At 39.4% G+C, this 21,816-nt stretch overlaps 1 protein-coding gene across 1 annotated transcript in view; it reads left to right on the top strand.

Moving 5' to 3' along the window:
• Nucleotides 1-21,202, top strand: part of hectd2 (HECT domain containing 2) — an 81,015-nt gene extending 59,813 nt beyond the window's left edge. Inside the window, exons 17-22 of the mRNA XM_033980080.2 lie at nucleotides 1,250-1,324; nucleotides 7,748-7,835; nucleotides 8,204-8,310; nucleotides 18,015-18,130; nucleotides 19,825-19,968; nucleotides 20,649-21,202. Of these exons, the coding sequence (XP_033835971.1) occupies nucleotides 1,250-1,324; nucleotides 7,748-7,835; nucleotides 8,204-8,310; nucleotides 18,015-18,130; nucleotides 19,825-19,968; nucleotides 20,649-20,769 (651 nt within the window). The 3' untranslated portion in view covers nucleotides 20,770-21,202. The remainder of the gene's footprint in view (nucleotides 1-1,249; nucleotides 1,325-7,747; nucleotides 7,836-8,203; nucleotides 8,311-18,014; nucleotides 18,131-19,824; nucleotides 19,969-20,648) is intronic.
• Nucleotides 21,203-21,816: the final 614 nt, after the last annotated feature.

The raw sequence follows: 21,816 nt of genomic DNA, 5'->3' as shown, positions 1-21,816 counted from the left end.
GTTCTGCACGTCTGGGGTCATGTCTGCTCTAGTGCCAGGGTTTATATGGGCTAAAACAAAAACAACATTCAAAAACATTAAAGGTGCTGTACCCGATTTTTGTCCACGTTATGCAAAATGCGTCTTGCTCCAGTACTGACATAGTGTATACGCAGCTCTTGAGGTCAAAATAAGTCCACTGTGTAGAAAGCACTGGTGTCTGAGAGCTTTAAAACTCATCATGGGGAATAATTAGGATGCTCTGAATGCATGAGGTAAGTGAGGAATAACTTTAAACCACTGCAAACCTTTTAAAATTAACTAGTTCTGTTTTTTTTTCACATTTTTATAACAGCAAAAATGTGGCATAGCACCTATAAAGAGAGATTATGGAAATATAAAGGTCTTAAATAGGATTCGGTGTGATTCAAACAGGCACTAAATATAATTAAATATTGCAAAAATGTAGACCCAAATACAAGCAAAAAAATAAATAAAATTATACATAAACATAAACCAAAATAGATAATAAAAAATAAAATAATACACATTTGTTTTAAAGGGCCCGTATTACACTATGTTATGATGTTGTTTCCTCATCACAAATAGACCTGGAGTTGTGTTTTGTTTCATTCACACAACACATAAATCCCACATCCTCAAACTACATCCTCAAACAGAAAACACTTCCATCTTCCATCTTCCAAGTGCTCCACTGTGTTTTTAAACTCCACACACCTTCACTAGAATCATTTGGATAATTTCCGCCCTGGAATTGCCGATCTGTACTGAACAGGTAAAAGGTATGTTAATTTGAAACTACCCCTTCATGACATCACAAGGTGGAACAGAGCATTTTGAGCTTTGAAGAAGTAATAAAGGATTACTCAAACATGTGTGAATGAAACAAAACAGAACTCCATTTATGTTTTTGAGGACATTATAACATGGGTTAAAGAGTCAATTTTGTGTAACATGACCTTTAAAGAGAAAAATAAACATAAAGAGTTTTTTTAAATTTTTTTTATGTGAATTGGCAAAAATAATTATCTTTAAAAACCTCACCTTTTTTTCCCTATCCTCTTTACATACAAAATTTGGACTAACCTGGAACTAAACCTGGACCAGACCCCTTTGTTTTCAAATGGAATGATTTGAACTTTAAAGTTAGGACTCTAACTAATAATGCAGAGCTTTGCAGAGCTTTCAAATTATTAAATGCAATTGCAGTGTACTGATGTTTTGTGTGTGTCTGTGTGTGTGCGTGCAGGAGCTGGCTCGCGGTCTGGGGGAGCTGCTCTCTTATGAAGGCAACGTGGAGGAGGACTTCTACCTCACCTTCCAGGTAACAGTCACTGTGTTTATATCCACACCAGGAAAAACACACAACTGCCCCAGCTCAATTTAAACCAATTCATCAAAATGCTGTAAACCCGAGAACTACGATTCAGGTGTCGTGAATCGAGTCTTACATCTAACAGTGCAGTCTGATTTACATTAGGGACAGTCTAGGAGAGGCATTCAACTGCACGAGGTAAGAAACAGTCATGTGTTTGTACATGTACTCACTCATTTTAGATCAGCAATAAACTACAGACAAACTACGGCCCTGCTTTGTTTTGGTCTGTCAGGTTAAAATGAAAGTGAAACTTACCAGAGCTCCAGTGTGTTTATTTGTTGCTGCGGAGATCCGCTACATTGTGAATGATGCAGTTTATACCATGTCTGAATATTAAAAGCTCCATGTAGATATGAGATATGTGGAGGTATGAGGTCTGATATGTGTTGAGTGTTTTTAATAGCAGTTCTAAGTGTGTTTATGCTAAATTACTACAAGTACCTGAACACCTCGTATCCTGCGGTCGCACCTATTCAGTTCTTGGACCTGCTGCAGACTGGGACAAGAGTGGAGAGTGGTCTGACAAGATTTGAGGGCAAAGATGAGTTGAATGTAGTTGTTTAGCGCGCTCGGAGTGTAGGTTTTTTCCCTCTGCTCGTGTGGTGGAGATGGGTTTGTGAGACTAGAGGAGAGTTGTAGCTGAAACAATAAGGAATGAGGAAAGTTTGGTGTCATTTTAAACCTTGTTATGGAAATGAGTTGGTACAAAGGTGTGTTTCAATTCAGTTCAATGTATTTTAAGCCCAAATTCACAACAGCAGGAAGTTAGAAAATCCAACAGTGAAACAGACATTGGTCAATAACAGATGGGCACTTTAAACAAAAGAAAACAAGCAATTGGAGAACTGTCTCAGAGCGCCCCCTGTCCTTAGACCGTCCTCCTGCAGGAACAACTCAAACAAACACACTGGGAAAAACAGAAACCCCGAGGAGAACCACAGTCAAGGAGAGATCCACTTCCATGGACTGAACCAGGACTAAACCAGGACTAAACTAGGACTTAGCCAGGACTAAATTAAGCTTAAACCAGGACTAAACCAGGACTACACCAGGACGACACCAGGACTAACCCAGAACTAAACCAGGACTAAACCAGGACTATACTAGGACTTAGGCAGGACTTAAACAGGCTTAAACCAAGACTAAACCAGGACTAAACCAGGACTAAACCAGGACTAAACCAGGACTAAACCAGGACTAAACTAGGACTTAGCCAGGACTACACCAGGACTACACCAGTACTAAATCAGGACTAAGCAAGGACTAAGCCAAGACTACAACAGGACTAATTCAGGAATGAACCAGGACTAACTCAGGACTAAACCAGGACTAACCAGGACTAATTCAGGAATAAACCAGGACCACACCAGGACTAATTTAGGATTAAACCAGGACTAATTCAGAACTAAACCAGGACTAATTCAGAACGAAACCAGGACTAAAGCAGGACTAAAGCAGGACTAAACCAGGACAGGCAGGTTACAGATGTGTCCAGGACTATTGTGGATCCATGTGCAGATTTGTTTGATTTGAAAACACTGGTCTCACTGTCAGAGGACCTGAAGAACATCAGGTATCAGGTAACATTTGAACTCTTTTTTATGACAGACAGATGTTTAGGGACTAAGTGGGGTGATATGGGTGACATGTCTTGCCCCAGGACACAATGTCTATATCCACTGGTGTGCAAGAACTTACTCAATGCACCACACAGTCAGAAGCCCGTGCATATCTAATATGAACTGCCCATCAACAACTGCCCTTTTGAATGCCACTCGTGCTAAATATTTCATAATCCACAGATCTAAATATACCTGATTAATCCTCACATGAGTGCTGATAATCTCAGGAGCGTGTGTGTACGCCAAACCTGCTAGCACGCTTAGGTTATGGCAGCTGCATGCCAAGTCCAACAAGCCTTCAAAACTACGCTAAAACTTTATATACCTCCAGTTAGCACATTAGCAAGTCATAAACCCAGCCGTCAAAACACTCATGTGCAATCTATATCTTTAATTACAGTTATAAAAATGAAAGACGTCAGAGGATACAGTCAAGCATGACAATTTATTCATAGAAATAATATTACTCAAGTAAAAGTACAAAGTAGTGGTCCAAGAAAGTACTCAAGGAAAAGTATTTGGGAAAACTACTTCTCAAGTAAGAATAACTAAAAGAGTAACTGGTTATGACTGTCATTTTAAACAAAAAAAACATGAAATAATGCACAAAAATCTGTTATTTTCAAAAATTAGACACAAAAATGAGCCAAACTAAATCACATCGGAAGGAGCTGCAAGAAACACAAATGTTCAGATCATTTCATATTGTCGACACAAAGCTCAAGTGACTTTAGACTCACTCACAGCGGGAAGAGGAACCACAACTTTTACAGTAAGAGTACTGTTACACTGTACTACATATTATAGTAGGAGTAAAAGTACGTTGTCCAAAAACTACTCAGACAAGTACAGTGTCTTTAAAAAGTTACTCATGAATGAATGTAAATGAATGAATGAAGGAGTACCAGAGGTGGGTAGTACGCAGTTATATTTACTCCGTTACATTTTACTTGAGTAACTGTTTTAAGAAATTGTACTTTTCAGAGTACTTTTCTAGCAGCATCTTTATTGAAGTAACAGTACTCTTATTTACTTACTAAAAGTTGTAATCCCTCTTTTCACTGTGAGTAAGTCTAAAGTGACTTGAAATTTATGTTGACAATATGAAATTATTTGAACTTTTGTTTCGTGCAGCTCCTTCAAATCTGATTTTGTTTGGCTCGTTTCTGTGTCTGTTTGAAAATACCAGATTATGTGCATTATTTCATGTTTTGTTTTTCCAATTACCTTCACTTTAAAACATAAATCTTAGAAATCAGATGTTATGTCCCAACAGTTAGTCTTGAAGTTACTTGAGTAGTACTTTTACTTCCTTTTACTTTTGAGTAATTTCTTGGACCACTACTTTGCACGTTTACTTGAGTAATATTATTTTGTAGTAACACTACTCTTACTTGAGTACAATTTTTGGCTTCTCTGCCCCGCTGTACTCAGTCTTCCTCGTCTCTGCTCAGATTGGGCTCGTTCTGTGGCCTGATGTTTTAAAGTCCATCTCTCCTTAAGTTGGCCCCATAGCCTGGTGTAGGCCAACACTGAGTCACTTCTACGGCGCTCCCCAGAGACCTGAGTCAATGAATAGCCTGACCTGGATATTATGCAATGTCAATGCACACTCTCTGATCTGAGTATTATGTAATGCCAATGGAAACTGTGTCAGAAATACTCAGGTTTACCTTAAACTATTTCAGACTTTAGTGTGGATTCCAGGCCTGACCAGTGCAGTACTGGTGTTGTGTCAGTATAACCTCTGTATATAAATGGATATAGCTAGAGAGCTAGCCACCACGTGCCACAGTAAGTGAGCATGAAGCAGTTCTTCCAAGCTCTGATTGCTATTGACCTATTGAAAAACCATGGCCCCCCGAGATCTCTCCTGCTAACTTTAGCAACAGGTTGACTGACAGCCTCGTTGCTAAGCACCCGCCCCCTGCCAAACCAATAGTGGGGGAGGGAGCACTCCTGACTGACTCTTTGTTTTTTGCACTTGGGTTTGCAAATATGGTCCCTGGTTGCAGATTAGTTGCTGTAACTGCTGCCTCGATTGGCCTCATTTGGTTGCATCTGATCAATAATTGTGAACAATACAATACAATAGTGCAACTGTGATGTTTCTTCTGACAATAAACATTAACATAACATGACACAGGCCTCCCATTAAAGATGCATTATGTCTTTTTTCTGGTGGAGGGTCCGCCACTTGCTTATCTCAATGGAGATGTTTTGCCTGGAATGTTCCACAGTATGGTATTAAACATACCATGGAGACTAGCAAATTATGCCATCAGGCCAAGTTAGAGGTCAGATCTGTGGAGAGAAGAGAAAGTAAACTTACTCTTTAATAAGCTAGCATTCAAGCAGCAGGTAGTCAGTTAAAAAGTCTATCAAGAATGTTTCAGGCTTATAACTCCTCAAAGGCCAGTCAGTTTAGAGCCAAAAATAGAGTACATTGAAAGCATGTTTTTTGTTTTTTGTTTCAATTTTTTTGTGTATATTGCACTGAAAAACATTTAAAAAACATGCATCCTCATTCTGAGCAGGCTTGCATCTCCACAAACCTGACTCTATTTGGCCTGGAGAAGGGCCTCCTCCTGCTTGTTTCCATTGAAATACTGTCATTTGGCTGTAGTATTCCACAGTATGACATAAAACATATAAAACATAAAATGAGAACATTACGAAGTATGGTTATACCTTTCTGTTTCCATGGCATCATGCAGGTGACATGCCACCTCTAGAAATGTACATAGTCAGGATTTAGGTTATTAATTAATTATAGTTAGTAAGATTGAATCGTAACTCTTAATAAACTGTGTTCATTAAGAATAGTCTTTTTTCATACTTCATTGTGGCTAATTAAGGTTGGTACTATTTAGTGTTACCAAATGTTCAAATATAAGCTAGCATGTAATAGTCAATATGCCAGGACACGAGTCGCTGTCCCGAGCAGCCCTCCACGTGAGCGCACCCCTGTACAGAATGTTTCAAAATGGCCACTGCTAATTGTCATGCAGTCGGCAGTTGTCAGCTGGCACTTGTGGCGGACTTTCCACCAGCATCCCTATATACCTACATGCCACAGGTCCTTATGCGTTTCGCTGACAGCTTCATACACGTGCTAACGTTCCATAGATGACTCACTGTTGCCATCTTGTACAGAAGAGTTTAGAATTTTAATAGTCAATGCTGTGTCAAATTAGCTCCCATCACTTGAGCTAGGACGCTACCTGATATGTGCTTATATATGGGTGGGCTGTGGTGGGGGGTGATCACAGACTGTATAAAGAAGAGGACTAAGTGAGTGTGACGTCATCGATAGCGTTCGGCTCCAGTCAAATGAAGCTCATCGAGACTAGAGCAGTTATAGAGGTGATTTTGGAGCCAAGTTCCATATTAGGAATTCCGATCGCTCTGGATTGGCTCTTTGGTGTCATAGCAACCAAAGAGCCAATCCAGAGTGAGGCTGTTGGTGGTAATGTCCCTTCCTGCTCACACTGCTGGTTTAGAAGGGAGCAGGCACTTAGCAAAACTCTCAATCAAACCTGTTGCTAACGCTAGTGGTAGCGACGTCAGGGAAAGAAGGCTTCTGATTTGTCTCTTATTAATGTTCATATCTTGAGTTACAAACACAATAGTGGAATAAAAATACCAGGATCATGTAGAGCGGGTTAATACGAACATTTTAAGACCAAAATGACGAGTCTGACAGCAGCAGTTACAGAGAGAGAGGTGACAATTTTTCAATGTAAAGTGAATTGCAGCCAGAGTCGAACAAGCCGGAATATACTCAACTCAGTACATTGCAAAAAAAAAAGGAAATCTCAGTATTACTTGAATAATTAATTAAAGGCGTTGTACCTGATTTTTACTGTCTTAGAATGTGAAAAAGAGAACTAGTTCCTCACATTTGCATTCTGCGCATCCTAATTATTCACCACGATGAGTTTATAAGTGCGTTTGACAACTTTCAGAGGCCAGAGTGGAGTTCACGGTCATGGTAATGCTAACAACAATGAGCGTGTTCTTTTTTAATGCAGCTCCATTAGAAGTTAGGGTTAGGTCGAGGTAACGATGTGGTGGCAGTGTGGTGTACAGAGGAAACACTATGTCCATGTGTATGTGTGTTATTTGAACCCTAAGTGAGAGAGTTATAGACCCAGGCATGCTCCCCACACGCACCCGCTGACCCCTCCTGCGCACGTAGTCTATATCTGCTCTGTTTACATCACACACCAAACAACATGTAGGATTTTTGTCGTCCTACTTCACTATAACGGCCACCTAGTATGAATTAAAACCATTTGAATTACAAGCTCCTTTAGTCTTGAATCGTCTACAGCGGTGCACTTATAACCCCTGAACTTTGACCTAGGCTACGATACTAACGCTGTATAGACGGTTTCAACGGTGGTCATCTGGACACAAGACGTTTCGGCTCTCAACCAGAATCCATTTTACATTTGACTTGAAGCACTGGGATTTATCTTAACATTTTAAAGTGAAATTGACCTGTTTGTATTTACTTCTTTACATCATTATGAGCCGTTATGTCCCTTTTGTGTATTGTCTGTCTAACTCGTTAACGCTAACACCAATGTATGGATTTTTAAATGAATTTTTAAAATGCAGTATTTACTTATGTCCATCAGTGAAATATATATGTAACAGTTGATGATCTTTTCTGATCTTTTAAACTCTTTCATACAGAGAGTAACAGGAGTGGTATATTTTTCTGTGTATTCTTGTGCAGGTGTTTCAGGAGGAGATGGGCGTCGTCAAAGCATTTAACCTGAAGCCTGGAGGAGACAAGATCCCAGTGACCAAACATAACCGCAGAGGTGAGCAGGCTCGGAGCATTTTATTTACATTTTATAGAGACGATGTGGAAGTTACAGTGGTCTTATAGGTAAGATCATACTGGCAAATAGTCGCTACGAACAATAGTACAGTACCAGGTGGGCAGTGGTGGAAGAAGTACTCAGTTTTGTTCAGTAAAAGTACAAATAGAAAGGTAAAAAGTTACTCGAGTAAAAGTGTCACATGAAAAAATCTGTGTACCTGTGAAAGTATGTCCAAACTTTACTGGTAACGTAGTGTAACATTCCTCAGTCTTCTCTTGTAACTTGAGTCTGCAGAATATAACATAAACTGAATTTCAAGTTTTCTATGTAAAAAACGTTGTCCCCCTCTCTGTGTGTGTGTGCAGAGTATGTGCAGCTGTACGTGGACTTCCTGCTGAACAAGTGCATGTACAAACAGTTTGCGGCCTTCTACCACGGCTTCCACAGCGTGTGTGCGTCCGATGCTCTCATGGTACTCTCACACACACGCATGCATCCACACACACATGTACACACACACCTTCTCCATAAAAATACAAAAACATGATACAAAACTGTACACAGCAACTTGACAAACCCGATGTGATGTGCAGTAGTTTCATTAGTGGGGTGTGTGCTGATTGTGTTGTGATAGTGCTCTGAAGGGGGTGTGACTCAACACAGAGAGCAAAGGGTGGTGAGCCTCAGAGCATCAAAAACGAACGTGAAACTTAAAAAACATAAACACGAATAAAGCATTTTCAAAACAATAATACAATATGGTGATCTAAATATGTTTTGTGTTAGCAGTTAATACCCCATAGAAGTAAAATGTTGACATGTCCATGGAAACAAGTCGGTAGTGGAGCCTCTACCAAAAGTTACATAGTGCACCTTTGTATAAAATGAATTTTTTATCCATATTGTTCAAAATCAACTAAACTAAAAGGTGATACATATAGATATAATGTGGAATTTTAGATCTGTTTGACTCTGTGTAATTTTGCCTGTTGTACTTAACACCACATTTTGTGTCGTTTCACATTAAAAGTAGCTGCTTCTCTTTTTCATTGTATTTTCTAAGTTCATTTGATCAGGTTTGGGGGTGAGTGTCCTGGAGGGTGAGCACAGATTAGCCTAAAGTGGCTTCAGCTGTGCTTCTTTATCAGATGTTTGGTGTTAGCTCAGAGATACAGATCTGCCCTGTCCTCTGCATGTTTTTATGCTGGACTCACAGCACCGGGATACACCCACCTGCACCAGAGACACACAGAGACACACAGGGACACCAGCTACTTCTACACATCCAGAGCCATCACATAACACATAAGTAATCAGATGACCCCATAATTACATGAGATATTTGGTGTGTTTACAGCGCCAGACAAATGTGACCATCAAAAACACTTCATAACATGTGTAACAGGCTGTGGAAAAGTGCAGACATATCCAGCCTTATTTTAGGCCTGGGAAATTCAGATTAATTCAATTATTATTATTATTGTTATTATTGACTGACAAATTGTCAAGAATTATTATAAAACAAGTTTATGTGGGTAACAGCAGCTCAGTTGGTGTATATATGTGGTATAGTTTATGGACAGGCCTTGTGTGAAACCTCCAGAATTCACTCCCTGAGCTGCAGAGGCTGCACTAGCACTGATTCATGATTGGCTGCATTTTGAGCTTTGGAGATGTAGACAGGCTCATGACATAGGGTTACTCAAACATGTGTGAATGAAACAAAACACAACTCCAGGTATGTTTTTGAGGAGGTAAATGCATTACAACATAAAGCTCACATGAGTACATTTTGTGTAATATAGGACCTTTAATAGCTTGTTTTATATGTCCAAAATGATGATACAATCCCTTATTTAATGCATCTCCTTCCTCTAGCGAAGCACATTCCAGTCACTCATCACTGCTGACAGGATGCATTAAGAGATGGGTCAAATGCAGAGGACAATAGTAAAGTATTTTCCGGAGCCTAAAATAGCTTGGACTGCAGCAGAGCCAGCCACTGTGCCCTCTCAAAGTGAAAGTGAAAGTGTACATATGATTCTGTGTAATTACGCCAGTTCTGGTTTCTGAGAAGCGTTAGTAAGCAAATCCTGCCCTGGCTCTGGCTTTAGCAGCACCAGAGTCAAACCCCACCATCCTCAGCTAGGGGGCAGTGTGAGGGAAACAGTAGTGGATTAGAATAGGACGTGAATGTGTGTAAGGTGCGCTATGTTACCTTTTGTCAGCTTGTCTCCATGGTGATGTCAATACTTTGCCTGGAATTTTCCGCTGCATGGCATTAAAGGTGTTGTACCTGATTTGCAGTTGTCCAAAGTTATTCCTCACTTACCGTATTTTCCGCACTATAAGGCGCACCTAAAAGCCTTTAATTTTCTCAAAAACCCACAGTGCGCCTTATAATCCGATGCGCCTTATATATGGATCAATATTGGTCAATTATGACACCCGTAGTCAGGAGGCGTCGCTGAAGTAATAGCGGTAATAACCCTTTAAGGACTGAGCACACTATGGGCCAGTATAGCTCACCTAGACCTAGACTTTTATTATTTTTTAGCCATAAAAATCATGTTAAACGAAGTATCAGCATTTGCTGCATTTTTTCACACAACTACTTCTATTTTACACATCCATCCGTATTTGTTCTTTTACGCGTCGAATAAATGACTGGGAAAATCCCCGCAGCCCCGCGCTCTCATTCGTCACCTTCAGGACAACAGAGGCAGATTACAGTAATGACGGTAAAATATTTAGATAGCCCCGTGTCTCCGCTTTGAGACGCCGTTTGAATTTACGTGAGAGCACGACCGGGCGCGGAGTTACGCTGCTGGAAAGTCCGCAACCCGCTGTATCTGCGATGATAGGATCCGACGCTATAGGGATAACGGGGAGACGGGGAGACAGCGCTGAGCGACATACGCCACAATCTGCCAATGGATCGCGGATGCCTGGGCTGATATATCAGTCTCAACTGTGGTCCGAGCTTCACGAAGGCAGGAATTGTCACTGAACTGTTAGACAACAGCAGCGACACGGATAATGGCGATTTTGACGAGACGGAATCGGGCACTTTGAATGAGCTCGGCCAACTGTTCAACTCAGACACTGAAGAGGAAGAACTCGACTGATTCGTGAATGAGGAATGAACTGAAAAAGTGAGGCTTTACGTGTTTCTTTCACGTGTTTACAACTTAACAAGGCTGAGAGATATTGTACATTGGACATTAACGTTTGAACAACGTTGAGTTATTGTTATTACGTTGCACTATTTCGAGAGTTACTATATTGTGATGCATTAACTTGTTTTGTGAGTTTGACTGACTTATCTGACTGTTTTGTTGACATTCCCTTCAGCGCAGCTCCATCTCGTGGATGCGTAACACAACCCCAGCTACTACAGTAGTTTATATTCTATGCGCCTTATAATGCGGTGCGCCCTATATATGAAATTTGTTTTAAAATAGGCCATTCATTGAAGGTGCGCCTTATATTCCGATGCGCCTTATAGTGCGGAAAATACGGTACCTTATGCATTCTGAACATACTAATTATTCTCCACAATGAGTTTATAAGAGCTTTTCACAACTTGAACTTGCACAACTTGCCAGAGTGGAGTTTTGCATCACAATAAAAAATGCATCTTTTTTTCACTGTATTGCTCAAAGAGTTCCACAGTATGGCATTAAACTTAACTGTTATGACTGTACTTGTTTTCGCTGATAGCAAAGAAACATGGGACTCATTCATAACATTAATAATTACTAAGGTCCTTTACATTTTTAAAGCATCAGCAACTTTAATCATTATCGTGACATAATTAATCACAATTCTTTTGGCCCTGATAATCACGACATCAAATTTCAAAATCGTCCCATGCCTACACTCCACAGAGTTGGCTTGTAACTTGACCTGCTTGGGGACACCTACATTAGTTTTATGAAGGCGTATGTCACTGTTATCACACAGCATAGGCATGTATTACCAGTCATGGGACAGATATGAACAGGCCCATAGCTGTTTGTTTGGGTGCTCACAATGCCTCTGTCACGTACACCATGGATGACCACGCTAGTTGCATCACACCCCGCCCTGTGTGTGTGGGTGTGTATATGTGCGTGTGTGCTTGTGAGCGTGCATGTGACAGAGCCCGAGTGCATGTAGGATTATTTTGATGATTACATCACAAGGTCAGACTAGCAGAGTTCTGTTTAATCTGACAGCACCGCAGCCAGCGAGCATAACCACATCTGACCCGCATTTTAAGCATTTTCTAGAACTGTTCAGATTAAATGGAGTTTATTTCATCAGTCATGAGTTTCTCTTGCTCTGCTTTTTTGACTGGCAATATTGCGTCATTCAGGTTTTCACCAAAATGACATAATGAGGTTTCCGGTGTGATGTGACAATCTAACACAACCACACAATTTATCAAATAGTGAATTATGACTGTGGTGATCTGACACACTAGCTAACACAACTGCAGACCTACTCTGCAAATGTGACCTTTGAGAGCTTTTAACTATGTTATAGTGGTCTCTCCTCACCATTTACTCACTCAAAGTTAAATTTTGGAGTGATTTGTGCATGTTTGAGTAATTTTCAATTGGTTATTTTCACCAAGACACCATTTTGACGATCTGTCCCTGTTTTTACCCCACACGCCCACTGTGACGTACGCACTTTGTTCTCCAACTTTATGTTCTTAATTGGTTATCGGCAGAGGATTTGGCAGCATCGCGTAGTCTTTTTTGTACAAATCTGCTACTCACTGGCATGATCTACAGCTAACCATCAGAGGTGCTGACACTTTGTAGTGATGACTGCGGACTTCTTTCTTTTATAAAGTCGTTTTACATTAATATTGGTTGTCATGGATTTTAACTATATTAACCTTATTCCACCCCACCAACTTTTGCTTCTGAATGCTACAAAGTCACAAATGCTGTGACACTTCCGCTTAAGCTGAATCTCATTCATTACAATGGAGAATCTGGGAAAAGTTTTGCCACTAAAATCTGATATAAAGTAGATTGACCCTGTTGTCTCTGTAGAACTTATTTACTGTCATGATCAGCAGCCCCATGCAAAATAATACAACCTGAATCACGATGGTGGCGCCTAAGGCAACTTCCAAAATAAAGTGAATAGCAGACACAAGCACAATAAATGTTTCATAAGTTTTTTTTTTCTTTTGACTGATACTTCTTCATCCAGCTTTTCACCAAAATTGGGTAGTCAGAGTCCTGTGTGATCTGACAAGCCGGACAACTGCACATAAGTTCACTAAAAAGAAAAGTTATGAATTTTATTTCATTAGATACATTGTTTCTGTTTTTTGTTGAATGATAATATTGCCTCATCCAGGTTTTCACCGCAGGAACCGCATCTGACTCCAACATAAACTATTTAAAAAAGCAAAAAATTACGACTTTTGTTTCATAAGATTTGTTTCATCTTGTCTGATAATGTTGCCTCATCAAGGTTTTCGCCACAAATAGGAAATCATATTCTTAAGTTCTGTAGTGAGCTAGCTAACACAACTGCATTAGACTCAAACATCACTCATAAACAGGGGCAGTGCCACAGAGGGGGCTTGAGGGGGCACCAGGCTCCCCTAGAATGGTCAATGCCCCCCCATAGCTCCCCCACGTTCATACCACTAAAAATGTTGTTCAAAATCAGACTCCAATAAAAAAAATTCTATATTAGCTTTTATACATAACTAGACGGCGCTAACTACATTTAAACTGGTTTAAAACAGCAGAGCAAACATGGGAGGGGGTGGGGGGGTTCACATTGTTAAAAGGCTCTAAAGTAACATATTAAGGGAGCACCCATATTGAAGACCTTAGCACCCCTCAGCTCCCCCAGCTAAAAGTGTCTGGCGCCGCCCCGTTCATAAAATAATAAATGGTGCCTTTTATTTAAGGTTAAGATACATAGTTTATTTATTTATTTTGACTGATAATATTGCCCTATCCAGGATTTTACCACAATTAGGATCAATTAATCAGATTCTTAAGTTATCTGATAAGCTAGCTAACACAATCACATTTGACTCAAACATAACTTAGGCTATAAAAAATAACAATAACTGTGTTTTATTTTGTTTTCATTTTATTTTTTTCGCTGATATGTTCTCATCCAGGTCTTCACCACAGTCAGGTCATCAGTGACTTATGTTATCTAACAGTTAAGCTAGCAAACACAACAGCATTTGACACAAACATAACTTTAATAATAATAAGAAGAAGAAGAAGAAGAACACGTTTGCCTTTTGTTTCATAAGTTAGATTGTATTTTTTGTTCTTTTTGACTTTCTTTAGATAGGCCTTTATTTATTTATTTATTTTATTTTTTTTATCTCATCCAGATTTCACCACAATTGGGTAATTGGATTCCTATGTAAACTGACAAGCTAGCTAACACAACCTTATTTGACTCAAACAAATAAAAATGTGCCTTTTATTTCAAAACATAAGATAGGCTAGTTTATTTTTTCTTTTGACTGATAAAATTACCTCATGCAGGTTTTCACCAAAATTAGGCTCAAACTCCAGGTTAAGCTGACACAAGCTAAGACATTTGACTCAAACATAACTTAAAAATATATATGTAATGGTGATTTTAACTTCATTTTATACATGTTGCATTGTTGGATACATGATATGAATGCTATAGGCCTATTATTGCCTCATCCAAGTTTTAACCAAATTTGGTAATCAGATTCCTCAGTATGAGTCATGTGACAGTGTGCACCAACTAACACACTGCATTCGACCTAGACATATAAAATCGACTTTAAAATATTTCAAAACAGCATGATTTTTATATCAGCATTTACTTTTCTCCTTGTTTGACTGTTTATGTTTGCCCCATTTATCCCAGTCCAATTTGAAAACACTAATAATAGGCCTAATAGTGTTTGACAATAAACGTTTAGACAATTGTGTGTGTGTGTGCGTGTGTGTGAGAGCGTGTGTGGGGGCGTGTGTGCGTGTGACAGAGCGCACATAGGATTATTTTGTATTCCTGTATTTTATATATATATATATATATGTGTACTTTTGTGCATTACCGATGGTGCAGATTGGCAGCCTCGCTTCCGTCAGTCTGCCCCAGGGCAGCTGTGGTTACAACAGTAGTTTACCATCACCAAGTGTGGAAATGAATGAATAATGACTATAGTGTAGCGCTTTGAGAGGCTTTGACAAGCCTGTAAAGTGCATTACAAGTGTAAGGCATTATTATTATTATTATTATTAAAATTTAAATATTAATATTAATTAAAAGTTTTTGTCCCAATTAATAGTTTGATGAGTCTGCCTTTGCTCTGTTGAACTAATATTTCTGTATCCAGGTCTTCTCTAAGGTCAGGTGAGGCCTGTTTGGTTTGAGAGCACTCCAGCTTCCAGTCAAGGACAGTAAAATTATCATTAGTTCCTTTCCCTCTGTAGAGTTGTGACACAAACTTTCCAGCTAGCTTACCCCACTGCATTTGACCCAGACACTGGTCTAAAATAATATTCCTTTTAATTGAGTCAAATCATTAGTTCCCTTTCCTCTGCCTCCTGTATTGACACACGCTGGTTTTCACCACAAAGCTGCTGACGTGACTTAGCAAAAGTCAACGTTGCATTAAGCTGGCGTGGATGAGTCAGTGAGGTCATCGAGGGGCGGGACTTCCCATGCACTGTTTGTAAATAGTCTTATGCAAGTAAACAGGGTTAGGTAAGAGGCAGCCTGCACTGGGCTCAGGGATTACATTGTCTTTTAATAGAGATTAGTGCAGGAGTTCCTAAACTTTTAACGAAGACCTATTGTGCTGTTATGTAATTATAGTCTATGACACCCGTGGATCATTATGTTATAATTTGCACATTTTAAATTGGAAAATCCATCTAAAACAGCCAAAATGAATACACAACACTGCCAAATCCTATGTGTATCATTGATTAAGAAAATAAAATTGGAAAACGAAGTAGCCTAAATAAAGAGCAGTGAGCGTGTACCTGAGGTGGAGAAAATGAGGATTGATTGGTTGCGCAGTTAAATATTGATCAAACATTCATGAATCACTACAAATACAACATTGAGAGGAGAAAGGAGAAACAGCTATCCACGGTTAAAAGCTCTGAAAAGTACATTTTGCATAATTTAATGTATTGTACCTCCAAAAAGAACCATTTGAACAACTCAGGACCCCCACCGCAAAATGAGTCATCTCCGGGTAGTCTTGGTCAGGACTAGATGGCCGATTAACTCTGCTGATCTGGCAATTTTATTTAAATCTCCCCAGTTTATATTATTTTAAAAGACTCCAAACTCAGTTACTGCCTAAATGAGAGTGTAATCACAGTTTGTGCCGTGTCCTCTTGGCACAAAAAGAAACATCTGTCATAATAGCAGTCTTATAATAGTTACGTAACATTTCTGTACCTCTCAAGTCTGCACACGCTTATGCCTCTCCATGACAAGCAGACTGTGGGACTGTTCTCTCCATGTGAAACTGCATGTTATAAAATGTACTTAAATATGCACCATGTAACTTTTCTGGTATGGGTCCAACACCTGCTTGTCTCCTTGGTGATGTATTGCAGTAGCTCTTAGAAAGATTCTTACTATGAGCAGGTTCGCCTCTCCTCAGATCTGACCTGTACCTTGGCCTGGTGGGGTCACCTGCTTGTCGCATTAAAGATATACTTTTTTAACACTCATGTCAACTGTAGATTTTTTTTCCTGGTTAAAACTTGTGCCCTCTCTCCAAAGCTCCATGGTTATGCTTCAGAAGCAAGATACCATCTCTGTGTGGTCTCACTGCTGCTCGGATGACACTTTGTACAGAGGAAACTGAGACTCTCATTGTTGCCCCACATAAAGCCAACAGCACAACTTAGCTCTTCTGCAAAATCCAAAATAAGAAAGTTTTTTGATGAGGCCATGTCCCTTGAGCATTATGCGAAACTACAATAAAAATCTTGTTTCTTCCAGCGGCTTAGATCTCTGGAATTTACAGAAGAACCAACAATCCATGCTTTTATCTTTTATCTTTTCACCAGCCTCGACAAGAGAGAGTTGTCCTACAGTTTTGCTCAAATTTCAGGCTCTTGACCCGCACAAATAGGAGGGGTCATATCACACCTTTTCTAAAAGCGCTTCACTGAGGCCTCCAGGGACACTGCAGGTGAACAGGAAAAATATAAATTTTAGAGATGTCAATTTGAAACTTCTTCTGTAGTTTACTCACAAAAATGTAGTGAAAAATCGAATGTTTTCATAAATAAATAAAGCTGTTATGTGCAAAACTGGATCAAATTGACCATTTTTGGGACACAAGTCTCAAAAATAGATGGAGCCAGGTTTAAATTTCTTAAGAATATTAGATACTAAAAATACACAGAGGGGATTTAGGATCTTATTTAGTATTTGTGTAAAGTAAATCTCACTGAAAAATTGCATAAAAATTCATTTCATTTATTTAACTTTTATCAACTAAAAATTTAAACTTTGATAAATCAGACTTAGAATTAGATGCTAAAAAAATCCCTCTGTATGTTTTGTCAAAATTAAGCAAAATTAAGTCAAGTACAAAACTGTAAAGTTTGAGATGTGCAAGTTCTACTTTAAGAGGTGATCCTTATCTCTCTATGGGAGAAAAGTGTATTTTGAATTTATAATGTCCCTTATGACTGAAAAAATGAAACATTAAAACATGTTGTGGTGCAGAGTGGACAGTTTCGTTGTTCCCACATTAAAGCTTGTATGTAAAGAGACCACAGAAAACACATAGATGAAAAAATGAGCGTTTCCTCCTGTGGGCCCTACATGGTCAGGGCCTGACAGGTGTGTTTAGGTCTGCTAAGGTTTGATAGCAGACATAATCAAACCTTATAGTTGAGCTTGGAGCCTCATGTCCTCTGGGCAAGACCTGCTGATGTCGCCCCTCAGCTCTAGAAGAAACTTCCTCTCTCCCTTTGTTCTCTGGACTCGTAGATGCCTTAAAAACGCAGATAAAGACTTACTTCATTGAACTTTGTGTCTCAACCAGAGCTGCTTTAACTGCATTTTGCTGCACACTTCTTTTTGATGTGAAGCTCCTTCTGACTATATGTCTGAGAAAAGTGTTGTATAAATAAAGTTTACTGACTGTTAACCCCATGTATCATGTTCCTACAGCTGCTGAGGCCTGAGGAGGTGGAGATGCTGGTGTGTGGTAGTCCAGAGCTGGACATGAGCGCTCTGCAAAAGGCCGCACAGTACGAGGGATACAGCAAGACCGACTGCACTGTCAGGTCAGCACTGCTCATACTGTGTGCCTGGGCTCCACAATACTTTTATTTTTACTTGATTTTTACCCTTACTTGATTTTACTCTTACATGATTTTGCTCTTACTTGAGTATTTTTCTAGGATCATTAATCTGTACTTGCGCAAAATTACATGAGTAAAATGTTTCAGCTAGTAAATATTCCTCAAGCAACATAATTTTTCTCACATTCTACAGTTTTAAGATTGAAATTACTAATTCATTAACCAAAAAGTAATTTCTAAAATATATTCAGTCAGTAAAATAACTGTCAGTTCCAGCCCTACTAGAGAGTGTTCTTCTTTTAACAGGGAGCTTGGTGGTGCAGACCTAGCTCTGTGCTTCCTGTTGTGTCCTTGTGTGCCTCTGTATGACTGAGGTTTGTGAGTGAGTAATAAGCTGTGGCTGGAGAGGCCGTTGGCGTTGATTGACAGCCACACCCCCAGGGCAGCTGTGACGACAGTAGTAGTTTTCACCGTGTGTGGGAAATGAATGAATTATGCAATGAAAAGCAACACTGAATGAACTCTAGATAAACTACCATTTTATTTCAAGTGACATACATTTGAAGTTTATTTAGGATAAAACGGTATATTTTAGGGCTGCACTATATATCATATGAAAATCACAGTTTAAGTCACGGCACAATTATCAAATCATGAATGTTGCAATAATTTAGACAATAGAATGTTTTCTGCAAAAGACAGAATATCTCATGTTTTGAAAAATCTTGTGCCTGTACTTTGGACCAGTGTTTCTCAACTAGTGTTTTTACTTGGAATGGTTTAATATTTTTTACATGTAACATATTCTTAACACATTTGAAAATACTGTAGTAACATTTTGGACATCAATATATGTAGAAATAATTGTCAATAATGGATTTATTTAGCTAAAGAATCATCTGTACCTGTGTTACAGGGTATGTGAGACCTAACACTACTTCTCTTCTCTACTCTACTTACTCTGCTACTTTTTAAACCTATATCATAGCATAAACAATAAAAAAACAATAAATACTGCAAATCTGATCATAATTGAAAATGTGCAGCCCTTGTATACTTACAAACCTGCAAAATGCAAATATAGAGTGAACAGGAAGTTGAAGCAGCCGCAGCATAGAGCAGTGTGCACAGAATAGTACAGGTCAAAAGGTCAAAGGACGCAGCGCTGTCTACGTGAGTAGAACAGGAAGTGCTTTTACGCTTTCACACTCATGACACAGCGGTGGGAAACCGGCAAACAGCTTATAGGGTCAGAGGCTGAACACAGGCTGCTGCAGACGACCACATTCTGTTTGCTATGTGCCTTTATCCCCTCCACACAAGCTCTGTTATTATTGTTATTCAGCAGTGTCAGTGCAATCTAATCAAACTGACTTTTCCTGAGCAGAAGGCTCCACCAAACATTAGAACCTCGAACAGTAGATATAGGGTTAGTTCTATGGGAGATGTGCCTCTGTGAGAATCCTTCTTGTACTTTGTGTCTCACTGTCAGGCCCTACTTTGAAACAGTAAAGACATATTATACATTTTCTAAATCCTCAGACTCGATAGTCATTTAATATCACATATGTGTGTCTATCACGTTCTGGAGGTTTCGGGGTTAAACATGGTAATACAGTTCAGGCTCAGTGTGATGCTCGCACATGTTTGAGCTGTATATGTGTGCTCTGGTGCAGGTGCTTCTGGGACGTGGTGCTGGCCTTTCCTCTGGAGCTGCAGAAGAAGCTGCTTCACTTCACCACAGGCAGTGACCGTGTGCCTGTGGGGGGCATGGCCCACCTCAACTTCAAGGTGTCCAAGATCGACGTCTCCACGGACTGGTATGTCACCAGATAAAGTCCATGTTTGGGTCCAGCAAGAAAACAATGTTATAAAACCGATGTCAACTTAACTCACTGTGATAATAAGACATAACCCAAACATGCTGCATAAGATCCAAAACATGTACACAGTGTAATATAGAGTAGTTACAGCAAGTGCAACAGTAACTACCCTGTGTTAAGTTTAAATACAGTTTTATAGAGGGGCATTCTCAAGGCATGTTTATAAAAGAGTCTTTATCCAAACGTAGAGCAGGAGATAAGGGACATTAACATTAAATGGGTCAGGTCAGACCAGGGTCATGTTGTGAGGAGCTCACACATGAGGACCTGCACTACAGTGTATGCTACAGGCCTGTGTGGTCTCCTGTGTGGTGATCCTGTAAAACATTATTAGCGCTGTCATTTTAATCAGTTGTAAAGGTAGTTTTGTAATATCTCTTGTATTTGGATCATCAATACTCTGTATGTTGGGTCAAAGGTAAATCCTTATAGGGAAAGAAATTACTTTTTAACCTTTATTTGTATAGTTTCATATTAATATTTTAAAAGCCAGTGCAGATTTTAATATATCCCAATTCTTTAGTCGATTCTAGTGTAAGCATGATTAAAACTGCAGTAACTGCTCTGCTCTGCCTCACTGAATGACTAACATGAACACTCATTGTGGTCTCTTGCAGGTTGCCGATCTCTCACACCTGTTTTAACCAGATCTGCCTGCCTCCTTACCGCACCAGGAAGGAGCTCAAACACAAGCTAACCATCGCCATCTCCAACGCAGAGGGCTTCGGACTGGAGTGACAACAACAACAAAAAAACATTTTATTTATAACGAATACGCGATTTCATTGACAACTGCTTCAGACAGGCTCAAGATGGCGCCTCATTCTACGACCAATGGCTTTATCATAGCTACAGTGAAAGATTTTTGCACATTTGAAAAGTTATTATATTGTGTATTGTTTATTTTTAAGACGTTTTGGATGACAGGGACTCGAGCAGGACGGAGGCCAAATGGATTTTTGCAGTGTTGGTGTATATGATTTTTGAAATGATTTGTGCATATGTTGATGTTATATGGAGATGTATAGAGTTTATTTAGTGTTTGACATTGTGGCCAAACATAAGGCTGCAGCAGGTAAAGTGTGCACTGCAAAAAAGGAATTATGAGTTCAAATGACGTAAAGATCACAACTGGCTTTTTTTGACCTTTTAACCATGTTATTAATGAACTGTCCCCTCATCAAAAAGATATCTCGAGTTGTATTTTGCTTTGTTTGTTCCATTAATTAATTTATTCTAAAGTTGTCTACTTTCAGCACTCAAAACTGCTCTGTTTGCATTTTGCCTGTTTTGTTGCATCATAGATAAAACTCCGGACTTCTACACAGTTTTTAAGTCCATAAACCATCACCAGACTCATCCTGCGATCAAAGTGTGTTCACAACAAAAGCATGGCTCTATTAGCATAGCATTCCCAGAGATACGGCTTTCAATTCAATTTTAAGTTAAAACATGTGAAGTACTTATCCCACTGTGACCAAAAGCATGTTTGAAAGGGAATAAAAGCCAGAAGAATGCATCGTCCATTCATCTTCTTCCGCTTATTCGGGGGCCGGGTCGTGGGGGCAGCAGTCTAAGCAGGGACTCCCAGACTTCCCACATCCCAGACACTTCCTCCAGCTCCTCCAGTGGGACCCCAAGGAGGAGAATGCACCATATTTGTTCTTTAAATTCAGAAGGTTTCTCTTGATTGAAAGATGTATTTATATGTCTAGATTCTTTGATTTGTTTAAGTTTATATTTGTAACTGTTTTATAGGTCCTAGATTGTGACAGGTCAACTTTC

Source organism: Periophthalmus magnuspinnatus, chromosome 15, assembly GCF_009829125.3.
Source record: "Periophthalmus magnuspinnatus isolate fPerMag1 chromosome 15, fPerMag1.2.pri, whole genome shotgun sequence".
Classification (NCBI taxonomy): domain Eukaryota; kingdom Metazoa; phylum Chordata; class Actinopteri; order Gobiiformes; family Gobiidae; genus Periophthalmus; species Periophthalmus magnuspinnatus.
Note: the sequence above shows the minus strand (reverse complement) of the source record. Positions and strands in the feature narration are given on the sequence as shown.